Source organism: Fundulus heteroclitus, chromosome 16 (assembly GCF_011125445.2).
Source record: "Fundulus heteroclitus isolate FHET01 chromosome 16, MU-UCD_Fhet_4.1, whole genome shotgun sequence".
NCBI classification, from domain to species: Eukaryota; Metazoa; Chordata; class Actinopteri; order Cyprinodontiformes; family Fundulidae; genus Fundulus; species Fundulus heteroclitus.
The window spans coordinates 30,573,758-30,591,727 of record NC_046376.1 but is presented as its reverse complement, the minus strand read 5'-3'; the positions used below and the strand labels follow the sequence as shown (position 1 = coordinate 30,591,727).

Here is a 17,970-nt window from a genome sequence, read left to right as displayed (position 1 = left end):
CCGACAGGCGGGCTAAGCCAGGCACCCTTACGGCGACAAGGGCACGAGCCACGCTGTACGGCTTACTGCGCTGCTTTTTAAACCAACAGAAAAAAGCGTCTTCGTCTAATTTTAATAGGGCGGAAACATAAAACAAGATTATGTCGATAAGTGTCATGAACTCCACTTAAAAGGAAAACATTCTTTTTATTTTTTTTAACAGATTACCACTAAAAACAAAACACGCTGAGATGCCCCAGTGAACCGTCTAAACAAGTTGAGCAGCTTTACTAAAGTCTTTATTTACTCCGGAAGGGAGATGACAGCTCCCGCATGTTGTGAAGTTATGTTGCAGGAGCTGCTCCTGGAGCATGTGGCCCTCACTCTGGTGGCCCCTGAAGAGCCTGCGTGGCCTGTGCTCCGGATCACTGTGCTGTGGAAATATCAGCCTGGTCCACGGGAGCAGACTGGTGCTGGGGTTCTGATAACATTATGGGTCCACTGCTGCTGTTTAGTGCTGGCCACTTCTTAAAGGCTCCATTTATGATGATCGTGCCCTTAAACGAACCACTGATCTCATCCTGATTTGTTGGATTGATGCTTTATGTGGATTATTTTAGGGAGGCACCAATATGAGAATTTGGGCCGATCTCCATATCCGATACTAATGTTGCTGATAACTGATATTTACCGATATGTGTGTCGGCGCACGTTTACGTTTCTGTGATTGTCAACTTTTGGTACGCTTCTGTACCGGCTGAAAAACTATGCTAGCTGAATTCTTGAATGTGAGTTATAGTCTAAATTAGGGGTGGGTATTGCCATAGAAGTCACGATTCGATTTGTATCACAATGCTTGAGTTATTGCGATGGATTGCGATATTTTCACTGAACACTGTTAGAAAAAAAAAATACAGCCATTAGCAGTGATTGACTGGCTGTGTATGATCTGGATACTGTCTTCAATTGATACACTGAAAGAAACTGAATTCATACATAGCTGTATTTATCTAAACGACTTTTGGAAGTATTGCCATGAAAACAAATATTACTGTAACTGGAGTGGACACACTGACAAAAAGTGCTTAGGGTTTATAAAACTTAAAATAACAAAATAAGGATAATCAGTGCCGCTTACATGGCCTCAGTGGTCCTTTAAACCATTGAAGTTGTATTCCACTTGTTTTTGGCTGATGTTCGCCTACCATTCATGCGATTTTATTATTATTTTTAGAAAATTAATAATCAATACTTGCCATCAAGAATCTATGCAGTAGATCACGAAAATTAGAATCGCAATGATCGTCATGACGGTTATTTTGCACACCCCTAGTCTAAATAGACTTAAAGGGTAACTCACCCCCAAATCGACTTTTTTTTTTTTTTTTTTTTTTTTTTTGCCAGTAAACTATTAACACGGTTGTCTGATAGTACTGTCCACATATCCTGGCCATTAGTTAGAAAAATGTGTGCATATTTGTTGAAATCCTGCTCTTGTGTCTGGCACCCTCCTAGGGTTAAACGGTGGCCTTGCAGCAATTTCCAATTAACGTTGCTTTGTGTTGACCTGACGTAATTCTGAGACTGTGACATCAGTAGCTCTGCCGCTCTGGGCTAAGAAAGCAGCTCTGTCTTGGGCTTTCCCTCGTACTTAAACCTGCCTGCTGAGCACAGAGAAGATCAGCCATGCTTCGCGTCCAAATTACAAACGAATCGTGGTGCGCAAAGCTGCCGGTGATCCTGCCTGGATTACAAAGCGGGAAATAATCTAATATATAACTGGAGTCAGCGTTAATGCCGTTATTTCCAGCATCCCCAGATTATTTGAATGTCTTTTTCACACCAGAATCTGTCGTTTCTAAATATTGCATTGGAGCGCCTCTAAGTGGAAAGAGGGTGGCTCGTGATAACTCTGGAGCAGCAGCAGAGATCCACAGCTCAGGTGGGAAAAATCGGCGGTGGCAGCATCATGCTGTGGGGGGGCTTTTCTTCAGCAAGGGCGGGAAGATGGATGGCCATGAACACGGGGCAGTCCTGGCAGAAAACCAGATGTGGGTTGTAAAAGAGTGGCGCCTTGGAGCAGATCTGAAGGGTGTGAATACTTTCACGAAGGCACCGTTCATTATGCTGAGTACTTTTTGTTGTTTTAAGTTTTTTCCCCCCGTGTGTAAGGCCAACCTGCCAGCTGAATGACGCTGAAATGCCTACATATTGCGGATTCTCCTGGAATGGAGGCTGTATTTCTGCTGGTGAGGCCTGAGGGTTTGTTTTCCTGCTCGCCGGCTTTTGAGACCGACGCGCTTCGCTGGCCCACTTGGCCCGCGTCTCAGCTCGACCTCTGCACAAACTCAGAAGGCCTTTTTTGCGCTTAAGTTTCTGATCCGGAGCCTTTTGGGTCATGCAGGGCTAACATGGCGTGTTTTGCTGACTCTAGGCCGCCTGTTCAGCTTAAATTGTGAAGGATCGGCCCAACTGGGTCAGATCAGCCCGTTGATGAAAGCCTATCCACCGAGTTCTGTCGGTTTTTCACACGACGGGGGTAAAAAGCAAGATGAAAGCCTGATTTATTTTCTGTTTTTTTTTTTTTTTGTGGTGTTACTCAGGTAAAGCCCGCAGGTTCCACGGTACCAAAGGGCCTCGCTCCTCCCCTGGACCCCAGCGACCCGTTTGCTGACGACGAGAAGGAGAGGCGGGAGGTGGAGGAGCTCGCCAGGAAGTTTGAGAGCAAATATGTAAGCAGATTTACCTTCAGACGAGTGCTGGTGTGTTCATGGAAAGCTTTGTTATGTTTTTTTTTTTTTCTCAAATCTTATTACATTTAACTCTGACAGTTCCCATCACATCATCCTCCTTTTCTCTGTTAAAATGATGCTTGCTCTATTTTGAAATTATTATTTTTTTTTGTCCGGATCATAGTCTGATTTCCAACCCAGCAGTGTTTGACACCAGCTGGGAAAAACATTAAAATGTTATTGAGTGAATTTCCTATCCCTATTTTTTTTCTTCTTCCAGGGCAGGCTTTTATATCTGTGTATAATTTGAACAAACGAGAAAAAAAAAAAAGATTAAACAGCGATCATTGGAGCGGTTGCTTTTTAAATTGGTTGACAGTTTAACGGCGTTGCGGCTGATAATGAAATTAGATCTGCCCACAGCCTGGATCATTTTAAATTCTTAAAACTTATTTTTATTCTTTGGCATTTAATTAAACTTGTGTTTGATACTTTGTTTTTGCTCATTTGTGTTGTTGTCACTCTTGTACAGCACTTTGGTGCAGTTCTATGCCTGTTTTAAAGTGCTATATAAATAAATTTGACATTGACATTGACATCCACTTTGTGTTTGTAGGGGAGTGGCCCAAAAAAGAAGAAAAAGGACCGGATGCAGGATCTCATCGACATCGGTTACGGCTACGATGAAACTGACCCATTTATAGACAACTCAGAAGCCGTGAGTAGTTTTGTTAATTAGTGCGAGCCTGCTGTGTATGTCACCCGGTGTAAAATCACTGGAGAAGATGATGACGGTCTTCTTTACTGTGTGGGGGATTTAGGAACAACCAACCGATCTTAACTAGTTGTTAAAGCGAGTGAACAGAGCACGCGTTTCTCTTTTCGCCACCTTCCTATTTTCCCGTTGTCGTGGATAGTCGCCGTCATTTCATTGCAATTCTCTGTGGGCTTCAGTACGACGAGCTGGTGCCGGCTTCGCTCACCACAAAACACGGAGGCTTCTACATCAACACAGGGACGCTGCAGTTCAGGGCCGCGTCGGACTCCGAGGGGGAAAGCGCCAACGCCGAGGACCAGCGCTTCAAGGTTGGTTTCTTTTCCCCCGGACCATTTCACCGCCATCCATTCTAAAACCGTTGCTACGGCGCTAATGTGGGATGCTGCGGCGTACACTAACCCCCACCTCCCCTTTTTCTTGTTGCAGAAGATGAAAGACGGGGAAGAGCGAGTGATTAAAAAGCGTCGGAAGAAGCAAGATGGTGGAATACTGGAGGACAAAAAACCAAGAAAGAATAAAGTACCAAAGCCTGGGTGAGCTTCTAAAACATGGCTTCTTGTGTTGAATCGTCTGCAGCGCAGGGCGGGAGTATTCACCTGCAGGCTGCACACTCTACAAATCACCATGCACCCCCCCACGTTGCTGCACGGTGGAGGGCGAGTCATGCTGTGGAGATAGCGGGGGGGCTGGGTAGCCTGGCAGAGCTGATGGTCAGGATTTTCAATTCAATTAAATTTTATTTATATAGCACCAATTCATGAAACATGTCATCTTGAGGCACTTTACAAAGTCAAAATCTGCAGGATAGCTGCAGATATCTTGGACCAAAGCAAAGCTGATAGAGACGAACCTCAAAGGTGCTTCTACAAAGTAAAGATGGGGGCGGGAGTGGATGCAAACACATGGCACACGTTATTTAAAAAAATCTTAACTCTCTTCTTTTCTGACGGGCTTCCTTGTCCTGTGTGATGCAGCGTCCCCACAGCATGATGCAGCCGCCACCGTGTTTCCCTGGTAACGGGGGAAGGAGGCATGTGGTCCCAAATGCGCGAGGGTTTCTAACCTTTTCTGTCTCGCTTGCTGGCAGCGGCGGCTCGGTCCTGGGCGTTCACCGGCCGGAGAAGAAGAAGAGGAAGAAGCTGATGAAGGACTCCCTGCACCTGGCCAACATGCTGCGCCGCTTCACCAGGGAGAAGGAGGAGATGCGCAAGAAGAACCTGGCCACGGCGGCCGCCCTGCCGCGGCCCAGCGCCAAAGCGCCCGGCGCCAACAGCGCCGTCGGCGCGCACCCCAAGGCCGCCGGCCCCGGCAACGACTGCAACATCACGGACCTGACCGACGACCAGGCCGTCATGTCGCTGCTGGGCTCCGCCAACAACGACCTGCTGCAGGACATGATGGGGGACCTGGACTTCGGCATGCTGGACTCCCCGCAGCCCGGCAGCCCCTCGCAGGGGGAGAACGGGTCGTTCGGGTCGGGGCAGAAAACGGCGCGCTTGTTGCAGGGCAGCGTGATGACGCCGCCGCCGCCTCTGCCCTGCGGACTGCCAGGCCCACTCTCAAAGCGCATTGAAGACTTAAGAGCGGTATGGAGCTTTTTTGCAGTGTTTGTTTGCTTTTGGTCCTTCAGAGATCACCCAGCTGCCGAGAGAATAGTTTAGCTGCACATCTACAGGGAAATGTAGCTGCGACTGCACGCTGGTTAGAGGCTTTAACCGGGCTGAGCGTTCAGAGGCTGGCTGATTTCACCTGCTAGCTCCCTAGTAACAAAATAACAGCAGAATAACACCTTTTATGTCTTATGATCACACACATGCTTTGTTCAGAGGAGAATAGGGACTCATATCTCATGTCTGTTGTTGGGTGGGTGGGGTGGGGGGGGGGTGGGCAGTGATGCTGTGGGCTAGTTTCTCTTCAAAGGGTCTAGTAGAGCGGATGGCACCAGCAGCTCCTCGGACACATTCTCCAGCAGTGTGAAGTGACGCGGTTGCTTAACCCTGCCAATCTCTCCACCAGGCGTCCCGTCAGTTTGACGAAGAAGGCAGGAAGAAGTTCTTCACGCTGGACATGAACAACATCCTTCTGGAGTTGGTATCATTCAAACTGTCAGTGTTTGCAGTTAAAGATGAGAGCTGGCAAAAAAAAAAAAATGTCAACCCCCCCTCCCCTTCCCCGTCTTGTGTGTGTACGTCAGCATCGAGTTGCAGGTTCAGGAGCAGCCTGTAGAGGTGCGTTCGGCCGTCTACTCCCACCTGGAGGCCTTTGTGCCCTGCAATAAAGAAGCTCTGCTCAAACGCCTTAAAAAGCTCAGCCTCAACGTGCAGGTGTGTTCCTGTCATTTTCCCACCGACGCAGCGCCGCCTCCGCCTCTCTCTGGACGCGTGGGCTCCCCGCGTCTTTCCCACTGTTTACAGCAGACCTGCACAAACGCAGCTAGCTGCAGCGGCTCCTTTCCTGAACGTGGCACCCCGCGTCTTTTAGTAGCTCCCGCGTCTGACTATGAGCGTAGCCGCTGGCCGCGTGGCCCCGTTAATGTGCCTGCGTCTAGCCCGGATATGTCCCGTGTGATCTCTGACACTGCTTATCTCCGCCGCGCAGGACGACCGACTCCGCGCGCCCCTCCTGAACCTGAAACTGGCCGTGTGCAGCGTGATGCCGGAGCAGATCGCCCGCTACAACATGGACTGCATCGCCAAGGTGGCCAAGTAAGGAAAACGGGCCCCTAGCCTCTTGTCTGTGTCGTTTTGGTTTGGTTCAGAGGATCCCCCTGAGCCGTTTGTCACGCCGCCGCTTGCCGCCGCTCTCACAGGCAGCAGTCCGAGGAAGGCGACAAGAACGGGTCCGAAGACGACGACGAGGAGAAGCCGGGGAAGAGGGTGATGGGGCCCCGCAAGAAGTTCATCTGGGATGACAAACTCAGGTCAGTGCGACTGCAGATGTTCAGCTACAGTGACTTCCAAAAGTGTTTCATCCCCTTAAACCAGTCACCTTGTGTTTGATGAATCTGACTTATTCCATTTTCTCGTGATTGCTCAGAAGGAAAATGTTTTTGACGAGCAAAAATCTTAAATGTGTGGCATGCTTTTAGCTCATCAGCCCTTGCTCCGGCGCGCCTGAATAAAAGCTTTTACAGCCACTTAAGATGAGATAAGATAGTCTTTATTGATCTCACAATGGAGAAATTCACTCGTCACATCGGCTCATACAAGAAGGTGCAGAGTAGGGAAGGTGCATTCAGTTATATACAGTGAATCTTCATATATACAATGGATCAAAAAGAATACTAAAAAAATAGAAAAAAAAGGAAATAGGAATGGGCATATGGTGTCTTATTTACATTCATAGTGGTCTATATATATATATATATATATATATATATATATATATATATATATATATATATATATATATATATATATATATATATATATATATATATATATATATATATATATATATATATATGCGCCTACATACATACGTACTTCTTACCTTTGTCTAATTAGTGAAGACGGTCTGGTGAGTAAAATTTATCGGACAAGGAGCACAGAGGCCCTTGGTAACTTTGGGGGAGCTGCAGAGGTCCACAGCTCAAATGGAAGAATAGAATGACTATTAGTTGTCCTCCACACCACAGGTTGTAAAATATAGAGAAATGCATTTTTGCTCAGTGATTCTTAGGTTCTTTTTATTTATTTATTTTATTTTTTTGCACTTAGGGTTTAGTGCAGGCATGTCCAAAATGCAGCCTGGGAATTTGGATGCCCCCCCCCAACTGTATTTGAAGAAAGATTTAGTCCAGGTGGCTGATGCAGATGGAAGCTTTTAGTTTTTAATTAGGGCAAAATTATTACAGAAGAGTTCAGATCCTACAATTGAAAATGTGCGACACAAAGTGTTCATCTTTTAATAAACAGACTTTTGACATTCTCCTTAATTTCATAGCAATATCCATTCAGTGACCTTTAATTACTCAAATGCAGACTGTAGTGCATTAAAATCTGCTTTGAATTCACTTATTAAAACTGGCTAATTACAGCAAGTGTTTTTAAAGAGCAACTGACCCAAATACTGCTGTTATATTGCTGGACCAAAAAGAGTAAAGTTTATTACTGTTAAAGAGTTAAATTGAATTATTCCAGATGATTAGCCTTTTTTGTTAATCTTTTTAAAATGATCATATTTTGTAGAACAGGTGAAGAATCTTAACATATTTTTTGGGTTCAAACATTTTTTATTAATTGAGTTCCTTTTGGCGTGATAATGTTGGACGAAAGGTTTGGGCCGCCGTGCTTTAGTGGATTGTGTTGTATTTGTAGGTCGTTGCTGTGTAACTTGGTGCAGGTGAAGCTGGGCTTCTATGAGCTGGAGGGCAAGAACTCTCTGTCCCTAGAGGATTACCTCAAAGCCTTCATGGAGACGGAGGTGAAGCCCCTCTGGCCAAAGGGCTGGATGCAAGCCAGGTGTGTGGAGCGCGCTACGATAGCAGAGAAGACGCCGCCGCACAAACCTGCAGCATTTCTTTACTGCTAACGAGGCCTTTAATTTGTCGCCCTGCTGTCTGAACTTCTATTTGCAGGATGCTGTTCAAGGAAAGCACCATGGTTCATGGTCATCTAACTGGCTTTACGTGAGAGATGTTATTTTTCACTCGTCTCACTATGACCGCCGCGCTTTAGTTTTAGCTTTTGCTGACACACGTTTTATTGCTTTTCCTTCAGAGCAAAGAAAAAGATGGTCCCAACTCCGAAAGCCAAGCCAAAGGTAAGTCATGAGCGTTTTCCAGATCAAGTAATCATGTCTTCACTGAGGCTGAGAAAATTGCTCCTTCCCTTCAACCTTCCCCCTTTCTGTCACATCCACAAACTTCAGTGCATTTTATTGGCATTTTATTTCTTTGTGATAGACTTGCAACCATTTTTTAGTTCAGGGCCATTTCTCCCCTCGCTGCTGCTGCTACAAAATATATATTTTGATGATTTCGCCTAATTTTATAAATGCATACGGTGTAAAGATGTTTCTTATTAAATTAAAGATCTAAAATTATTGTCTTTTTTTTCTTCGTAACATTTTAGAGCAAAGACAAAAAGTCAACATTGAAACCCAATCGACTAATTTTTTATATTGATGGTAAATAAAGAAAGATACACTTTAAAAGATACAGAACAGCTCATAGTTTGCTAGGAGCGTCTCTGTTACAACAATATTAGACATTTCTAAACAGATTTTGTACAATATATTTAAGGAGCCTGTGTGATTGTTTTGGGTTTTAAACATTTGTAAGGAAAAATAAAAAAAAAAGGCAAATTGAACTTGTTTTTTATTATTTAATTTCTTTTTTGCTTCAAGGGTAGTAAAATCCAATTAGGGGAATTTCTAACCCAATAAAAACTGACAGGAAAGAATCAAGAAAATTTAGTCTGGAAACGGGATTTTTTTCTCCTATAAGATAAAAATCTGAGAAAAGCATCTTGCGTTGAGGTAGAGGTGACAGCATCATGCTTTGGGCAGGCTTTTCTCTCACAGGGACGTCAACATCGTTGCTGGGAAGCTGGAAGAAGCTAGAAACGGGATCAACGTAGAGACTGGGATGGAGCTTCTCCTTCCCGCAGCGCAGCAACTCTAAATGTAGCACGGCTACATTGAACTGCTTTAGATCAAAGCATTATTCATGTCCAGAGCTTAAAACCAATGAAAATCTGTGGCATGACTTAAATTGTCGTTTACTCTTAAGAGTTAAGATACCGTTGTGCAATCTGTCCTGACTGGAGAAGTTCTGGACAGAAAAATAAAATCGTAGTCTCAAAGAAAATGTTAGAGACATGCCTCAAATGGCTTGTACAAATGATTGATTAGTGGGGGCTGAAAATAAATGCATGTCATACCCTTTAGCTTTTTGTTAGTAATGTCCAAAATCCTTAAAAAAATACACTGACGTTTGTGGGAGTAATGTGACTGGAATGAGCGCCTTGCAAAGGTATATTTCTTAGTAATTCTGACTATGAAGAACAACTTTTTTATTTTACCCTCTTAATATCGTCCCAAATAAGCAAATGAGCCAATTTGTGCTTTCAGGAAGTAACGTGGGTTCAGCGTCCCACCCCTCCAGCGGGTGTCACGCCGTCCCCCGCTGCCCAGGTTGCCAAGCGACCTCCTCAGTCGCCGCCGGGGACCATCTGCCTGGATTCCCTCGACGAATCTCCTTCTCTGGACTCCATCTCTCAGGCACTGGCCATCCTTGGCAACGCAGCCAAAGGTTTGGCCCAAGGGGACACTCCGCCTTCCCCGGAGAGGCCCAAGACCTCCACCAACGCCCCCAGCCTCCACGCCTCGCCGCTTCTCCAGCCGCTGAAAAAGAACTCTGTCAGTACTCCCAGCTCCAGCACACCTCACTACATCTCTACCTCGTCGTCGGCCTCCACCTCCCTGCCCCGGCCCGCCCCCAACACGTCCTCTCCTCTGACCTCGGCGAGGGTGGAGGGGACAGGGGTGGTGAAGGGCACGCCGCAGCCAAACAGACACACTGTTTTGAACACTCAGAGACCTTTAAGCGTGGGTGTGACGAAAGCGGCTATGCCCGTCTCAGTTTCGCCACCTAAACCGCGTCCTCCACCCACCGCATCTCCACTGGTGGCCCCGGGACCAAAGACGGGGGTCTCCATATCCCCGTCTGGCCTCCTTAAAGGCAGCAATAATAAAGCCACCAGCGGAGACACGATTATTATCACTTCGACTCAGTCCCGGCCGCACACCCTCACGTCCCCCTCCCTGATAGTCAACAAGACCTTTCAGACGTCCCGCCTGGCCCAGACCCCCCAGAACAAGCCGCCCACCTCCCTCCCACAAACCCCGTCTGCAGTTCAACCTCAGCCGCAGTCAAACTTCATCACCCCTATGCACGCCACCCTCACCAAGTCCGCCCACAGCAGCATCCCACCCATCGTCAAGCTCACCCCCCGGACCCCCAACCCCGCCGTGGCCCCCAGCACCACCTCCATCATATCCACCTCCATTTCCCAAACCCCTCGCTCTCAGGCAGCACCCTCGATACACCAGTACACTCCCAAAACCCCGGCGGGCTTCCGGCCGCCGTTCTCAGGTGCTACAGGAGGAGTCGCCAAGTCGGGTCAAGGCAGCTACACTCCCTCGAGCGGCCAAAAGACCCCCAGCGTTATCAGCGCCACCAACACCAGCCTTATTAACACCTCATCTATGAGCAAGCATTCAGGAAGCAGTGCCTCCCCCGCAGCAGCCTCGGTGACCCCAGGCCAGCGTCAGCGCACCGTGGGCGGGACGCCGCAGGGGGCCAAGCCGGTCGTGTCTCTTCCACTGTCGTCAGTCTCGTCTCAGCTACCGCAGGTTTGTGTTTGGGTTGCGATTTGTCGTCAACAAGCTCCGGAACGAGTCTAGCTCGACGTGTGAGCACTTTTCTTTGCAAACTCTGATTGTTTAATTGTGTGGATTGGGCTTTTTAGCATGGGCGACAAGTTTTGGTTACACTGCAAAAACAGAACTAAAAATAAGTAATATATTTATTAAAATAAGTGTATTTGTTCTTGATTTGAGCAGGAAAATATGACGATTTGCCAATGGAATGAGATTTTTTCACTTAAAATAGGAACAACTCATCTCTATCATCTTATTTCAGGTGCAGGATGTCTAATTATCCTATTTTAGGGGTCAAAATACTCATTCCATTGTAGGGCTGGGTATCATCTAGGATGAGCCGATTCGATACGATTCTCGATACATAGCTCAGCTTGCTTTGATTCCAATATCGATATTTATTACTTTGAATTAATGCTCAGTGATTCAATCACCAAAATCAGCCAAATATTATGTTTATGTTCTATTTATTGATCACAGACATATTAACAGGAAAATAAAGTGCATTTGCTTCAATGCATTTAACGTGTCACAGAAACCAAAAATGTGCCCAAACATCTGATTTTAGGGACAAAGGAGCTTCTAAAATCCTGTCGGCCGTTCCACAAATTCGTCTCACTTGCTCTCCTTCGCTGTGAACTGTAATGGTTGTGCTGTAATAACGCCCCCTAGAGGTTGGGAGGTATATCGATATTGAAAGCCAGAATATCGATATTAAATCGTTTTTAAAAATATCGATATTAATCTTTATATCGATTTTTATGCACAGCCCTATTCCATTGGCAGATAATCTTCTTTACCTGCTGAAATCAAGGACAAATACACTAACTTTAAGAACATCTACTTATTTTTAGATCTGTTTTTGCAGTGTTAGGGGTCAGGGCCATTCAAGAACCTTACCGTTGGTCCCAAGTCAAATTGCTTGTTTGTACCCACAAACATGGCAAATAAGATTAATTCTGATTTGTAATTGGGATCATTGCCTTGTTGGAACGCCCAGCATGCATGCACGTTTTAACTTTACCCCCACGGTGCCTGTCAGATCAATGGAAAGCACTTAGAATGGTGAGGGACCCATCCTTGTACACATAAAGGTACAAGGATCCTCTATGTGTAAATTAGGAAGATATTCTGGGTAAATTTAAACTTGTGCACCCAATAATTTCAACTCCTTTTAAAACCCCCCAAAATCAACATGACGTTCATAGCGATGACGAACGAACCTGTTCTGACCCTAACTTCCTCTCCTCTCTGGGCCCAGGTCTCAACGACAGGAAGCGGTGGCCTGCTCGCCTCGGGCTCCTCCCTGGCCCTGGGCTACGGGATGCTGGGGGGCCTGGTGCCCGTATCCCTGCCCTTCCAGTTCCCCTCCATGCTGAACCTGTCTCAGCTGGGGACGGGAGGCTCCAGCACGCCGACCAGCAGCTCAGCAGCCAGTAGCAGCGCCGCCTTCTCCACCCTGACCCAGAGTGAGTGGCAGAAAGGCGCGACTCGTTTAGAAAGTGGCCGGCAGAGTGTTTGTGTTTGTGGGACTGGCAGTAGGTCACGTTGCTCTGCTGTTGTCTGAGTCTCCTCTAGGCCCTGTTTAGTGTTGTACGTTGACATCATTTGTTTGATCACCATACTGTTTGTCTGGATGTAATTAATGTTTGACTATGTTTCATTTTGTTCATCTCCCACATCTCCTCTTTCCTCTACTGCTTCCTCCCTACCTGGCGCCCTGATGTCTGGCTGTTGCATCCCTTTTTTCCTTCCCTGTGTTGTTGGCATTCGTTCCTCCCCTCCTCGTCGCCCTGTCCTGTCTCCTCAGATCTGTATAAGAGTCTCCAGTCAGGGTCTCAGGTTGCTCTGCCTCCTCACTTGCAGCTCGCTTTCTCAGGTAAAATCAGACCCTTCCTGTAACTCGAAGCCTGCTCCATCTCTTCTGCTCGACCTTTTTCTGTTGCCGTGTCTGGTGTTCTTGGTTTGGGGCTGTCCGGTTCTGTTCTCATCTGTGGGTGGCGGCATGTTTCGGTGGCTTTTCTTTATGCTGTTGTCCCTTCATCTACCACATCTATTGGCACATCTGTCAAAGATGTGTCCACAGCCTTCAAATACGTTTTTTTACAGCAGTAGTAAATCTAACATTTAGCATTATGGAGATCCAACCTTTAATTTGAAGCCATTTGTCCCCTTTCTTTTAGAAAGCCCAGTAACAACCAATGCAGGTGGGTGTGGACTGACATGAAGGATTAGTGGGTGTGAAAAGTGACCATTCCTGCTGTACAGTAGTAGATCTGTGAGGCTTTTACCTGGGAAGGCTGTTTGAGCTTAATGGGATCATGAACTCTCGTAATACCACGAGAATTAAGAATAAAAATCTGTTCAGCTCTACCCAAGGTTCCTAGGCTGATTGGATCCTTAAGTCCGGATTTATTTATTTATAAGCGTCAAGCCCTATGCCATCACGTAAAATTTTCTTTCCTTCCTTTATGTGTCCTTCCTTCCACCCTTTGTCCCTCCTTTATCATCCCTACCTTTCCTTGATCCTTCCTTCATAGTGTCCTTTTCTTCTGTCTTTTCTCATTTTATTTCTTGTCATTTTTAATTAAGTAATTTCCCTCTGGGATTATTAAAGTATGTCTGATTCTGATTCTTTATTTTCTTCCCCTCCTTTCATTGTTTCTGGGTCCTGCTGTTCTTCCAGCTTGTCCTTCCTACTTTACTTTCTTTCCTTCCTTGTAACAAACCCTCCTTTACTTTCGTTCCTATGTTCTTTTTAATATTGCTTCTCGTCTTGCCTTCCTTTGTTCTGTTGGTTCCTTTCTCCAGTTTAATATCATCTTTTTTTCTAACTTTTCGTCTTTCAGCTTCTGGGTTTTTGCCGGTTTCACTATGAAGCCAGTATAGAAAGCCATTGGGGATTATTGTCTTTGTTTTAAAAAGGGTAAAATATTTTTTGTGAATTCTCTGAAAAGAGTCACTGCAATAACTTTTATTCACTTGAAAGAATTTACATGTGACTAGGTGGATTGCTAATACATGTATCTTAGTATGTTTCCCTGGAGGCTGAAGTTTTGTACTTTTTTTCTCCAGACGTCAGTCAGAGCCAGGGAAGCGACACTAAGAGGAAGACTCTATGATCCGACTGGATTTGGTCACCTGTCAAATCCCAATGATGCGGCAGAAAAAGAAGAAACGCGGGAGAGATCATGCTATACAAGGGTGTGGAATCAAGTGGGCTTCACCTCATGAAATCAGCTCTCAACACCACAGTTGAATCCTTTTTAAAGACTATTTTATAAGTCCTTTGTAGAGCTGGCAAATAGTTTGTCAATGTTTACATATAGACCTATATCACTGTGGATGGGGAGAAGGAAAGAATGGGCTTCAGATGAGTGGAGGTGTGTGTGCATGAAGGTCTGGACCTGTGCCTGACTGGACTGTGTGCCTTTTGTACGTCTCCCACTCTGATGCATGGTCAGTTTGTCTACTTGGTGCTGTTTGTTTTTTTTATCATAATGTAATTATCACTGAAACCTGTAAGAAATGTAAACTGCAAAACGAATTTGAGCTTTTTTAAGAGATGTACATGTTTTCAGATGTACTTGAATTCTTTGGTTTTGTTTCTGTATAGAACGTAAGCCCACTTTAATTAAAATCTTTGATCCTTACATAATGCTATCACTAAATATTTCAGCTCAGTCTGAATACCTGGGCTATTAGCACAACCATTGGTGGCTATTGAAGCTTATGAGCTGTCAGTGCAAATTTTTTTTTTTCTTTTTAAATGCTCCTGACAGTTCTTTAAAACAGTAAAAGGTTTTTTTTTAACCTAATGTATGTTATTTCTAATATCCTATGTACAAACATGAAAGCTAGTCTTCCTACTGTCCTGGATATGGAAGGAGTTTGGACTATAAAGTCTAAACCAGCTAAAGGAAACACTTTTTTTTAAATCTAGGGTAATTTTCAGAACAAAACAAGGTCAGACTCATCTCCACATATTGGTCTAAACAACTAGCATCCTATATAAACTAGTGTTCTGATACCAGCATCACGTACTTTAGATGGTCAGTTGTTTTCAGTGGTCAATATTAGGTTATTTCTGATTACTAAGTACCAATTTATTAAGTACTTGGACTCAGTACTCGGTATCGGTAAGTATCTAAACTGGTATCGGGACACCCCTAATTGTAATAATCTATATAATCTATGCAGGGTATCCGAACATTTGAAGTTATTGGCTGAAAACCCTCTGACACATGCCCGTTCAAAAAATAATTAAGGCACATTAAATGTTTTAATTCCTTTCAAAGTTTTATATTAAAATCTGAGAGAATAGTTGGCTAAAATAGAAACGTGTATATTTGTGTGGCCAATTTCACTACAAACAGCCAAACAGGGACGCAAAGCACAATTGAAATTTGATTTAATTGAAACCACGGGTTGGCTATGGAGTCTGTTTAAGTTATACAAGGATTAATACAAATAAGACAACGGTGAAGGCATGTAAATGATACTAAGATCCATGAACACCTTTTGACACCAGAACCAAATAAAAATGAACCAACAAAAACAATAAAAAAAAAGGAAAGGAAACAAAAAGAGTGTCAGCCTAAGCAGTTTGTGAAGGACAGTGAAGGTGACTTCAACTGGCAGTAAGAGGAGGTCATTAAAGGTTGTGTCCCCTGGAGCTGCTCCTCCTCCTCCTCGGTGGCTTTCTCCTCGAAGCAACGCCGCTTCGCCTATTTGACCAGAGGTCTGGTTTTGTCGTCGTCGCTGCACTGGTGGGCTTTGTACTTTTTCACCTCAGCCATGTACTTTGACCAAGCATCGCTCTTGCCTGGCTCAGCCTGCGGGGAGAAGGCAGGCGGGTTACTGACTGTGTGAGGCAAACAAGAACAGCTCAGAGAGAGGATAAACTAGCGACGCGTCGATCAGGCTCATCGGCTTCAGGTCCAGTTTTGTCTGAGGTACAGGCGATAGTGAACAGTCTCACCTTTAACCATTCCAAAGTACGGAGGAATTACAGGATTATCCCAATTCATGGGTCAAATCAAATGTTCTTACTGTGTCCGACTTTGATACGCTCAAAAACACTCCAGTGAGGAACCGGCTGCAGACACATGAGTTTCGAGAAAGTGTGACGGTTCTCAGCTTTGATGAATGAAATTAATAGAAAAAGAAAATATTTTTAACAGCTATCCTGCTGAGCAGTGTGAGGCTAGCAGGGGAAAATGGGCAGATCCTGATCTCTGACCTACTGTCAAAATGGACCAATCGGCCCCAGATCGGATGGAGTCTATTGATTGGTGGGTTGCATAACCATCACAAAGGTTACATTCATTATTTTTTTTCTTAAGAGTACTCAACATAGAATAAAATGCTTTTGTCCAATAAATGGGGATAATCCTGTAGTTCCTTGTCTTCCAGAATTCAACACTACATTTTTAAGAGGTGCAGCATCTGTGTTCCTCCTTCACACCACGCGGTCCTCGGCTTTTCCCTCAGACAGAACTGGAACCGCGCCTGGAAGCCAGGAGGCCTGATCACCGCGGCGTGGCTTCATTTGACCCCGCTTACCTCTGTGTCCTGTTTCTGCTTCTTGGCAACCATTCCGGTCTTAAGGAACACACCGCCCCGGCGCTTCCCCACCTGGGTTAGGGGATAGAAGACTGAAACCGTTACAGGGGTCCTTGCAGGTGGATTGCCAATGAAGGAAACTACACCAGAGCAGAGGGACTACATTCAGCCTCCTGCTTTTGCACCACCAGTGACAGCATCACTAGTGCAGAGCATCCCTAATCTTTACTCAGCTATCACTTCGTATATGAATACTGATGTCTAACTTAGAAGTAACCATGGGAGAGAGAGATAAAAAAAATCACTTGAATATGTGGTTATTCTAAAAATCACATGTGGATGAACATTTCACCACTTATTAAAATTAAATCCCAGTGTTTTCAGCTTGGGTTGAGTTGAGCTACTGCTATCTCATCTTACAACTGCTAAACCCCTTACAAAGCTGGTCACAGGAAGGGCCTTCTTTTCCACTGAGGTCTGTCCTTGATCGGTGGCTCTCGCCTCTCCACCTGACTGCGGCGCCTCCCCTTTCCTCTTCCTCGCCTCCTCCTCCATCTTCTTCTTAAAAATCTCCATGAAGCTGCCGTCGTTGGCGAACACGTTGGCCGCCGCGGGCGCCGCCGCCACCGCGGGGCTGCTGGAGGGGGACGCCGGGCTGGAGCCCCCGCTGCTGCTCCCGCCGCTAGTCTTGTGTTTGCCGTGTGCTCGCTTCGGGTCCATGTCTCCTGGTGTAACTTTCATGAACAGAGTCCGACGAGTCAAAGCAAGCGGCTATGTTTTTTTTAAGCTAGCTTAAAAAAAGAAAAAGCTTGCTAACTACCACTTAGACCCAGGAAAGAAAGAAACCGGAATATACGGTTTTAGGTACTAAAAAATAGGCAAAAATAGGCCCAATGGGAATAGAAACCGACAGTCTTCCGGTGCACAAAGCGTTACGGTTCGAGAAAAACAAAAGCCGACGCAGGCTAGCCTGCTAACGTGGCTAACAGCCCGTTTCTGTAAGGCCTCTCGGTGAGAAACGAACAACTCTTCGGCTCCCGCGTCGGAGAGGTCTAAGCAATAAAATCTGCTCTTCAAGGCGAAACAGGCTTCAGATGTTAGTCAATAATCACAGGGAAATTCAAAGATTTCTCGTCGTTTAGATTTACCACCCTTCATAGTCGGTCGGCCATGTTTATTTTTTTCGCTCCTTCTTAATCGCGTGGTGGCTCTAGCGCCCCCTGCTGTGTCGGTGTTACACCAAACTCCGAGATTATTCCGCCAAACGACGCCAGGGGGCGCTGTCTGGATGCCGACGGAAATACAGAGGCTTTCATGTCGTGGTTTCTCTTAGAAAATTACGGCACAGACACCTGTTGTAAAAACGTTTTGTGCTGAATGTTTTCATGAGACTTTAGAAGTGGGAGTAAAGACATGAAGTCACACAGTGTCAGATAATGTTACCACAATGGAACTCAGAGGAAGTGATCTGGACATTAAACCAAGAAACTATATTTAAAAGTGGCTTTCCGGTCTTCAAAACTGCTTAGG

The 17,970-nt window shown here is 45.4% G+C and overlaps 2 protein-coding genes across 4 annotated transcripts; one reads left to right on the top strand and one right to left on the bottom strand.

The window, feature by feature from the left end:
* Positions 1–2,612: 2,612 nt before the first annotated feature.
* On the top strand, positions 2,613–14,528 carry LOC118566400 (ubinuclein-2-like; the record flags this gene model as incomplete). Of its 3 annotated transcripts, XM_036148411.1 has the most annotated exon segments (16): positions 2,613–2,711; positions 3,328–3,429; positions 3,666–3,797; positions 3,916–4,022; positions 4,577–5,075; positions 5,506–5,576; positions 5,684–5,813; positions 6,088–6,194; positions 6,299–6,409; positions 7,809–7,952; positions 8,069–8,119; positions 8,211–8,253; positions 9,565–10,848; positions 12,137–12,344; positions 12,686–12,754; positions 13,951–14,528. In XM_036148411.1, coding segments are annotated over 16 exon segments (3,204 nt in total), but the record flags the coding sequence as incomplete, so codon positions are not given.
* A 741-nt stretch (positions 14,529–15,269) lies between these two features.
* Positions 15,270–17,620, bottom strand: trir (telomerase RNA component interacting RNase). The gene is made up of 3 exons (XM_036148417.1): positions 16,879–17,620; positions 16,441–16,512; positions 15,270–15,710 (listed from the first exon to the last, which is right to left on the bottom strand). Exons 1-3 carry the CDS (start codon positions 17,179–17,181, stop codon positions 15,603–15,605), a joined length of 483 nt encoding a protein of 160 aa, XP_036004310.1. The 5' UTR covers positions 17,182–17,620; the 3' UTR covers positions 15,270–15,602.
* Between the last annotated feature and the right edge of the window lie 350 nt (positions 17,621–17,970).

Coding starts and splice junctions, on each gene's coding strand:
- trir (XM_036148417.1), bottom strand. CDS start 17,181: ATGAAAGTTACACCAGGAGACATGGACCCGAAGCGAGCACACGGCAAA. Junction 16,513..16,878: donor CCCTTCCTGTGACCAGCTTT/GTAAGGGGTTTA, acceptor CCCCTAACCCAG/GTGGGGAAGCGCCGGGGCGG. Junction 15,711..16,440: donor AGCAGAAACAGGACACAGAG/GTAAGCGGGGTC, acceptor TTCTCCCCGCAG/GCTGAGCCAGGCAAGAGCGA.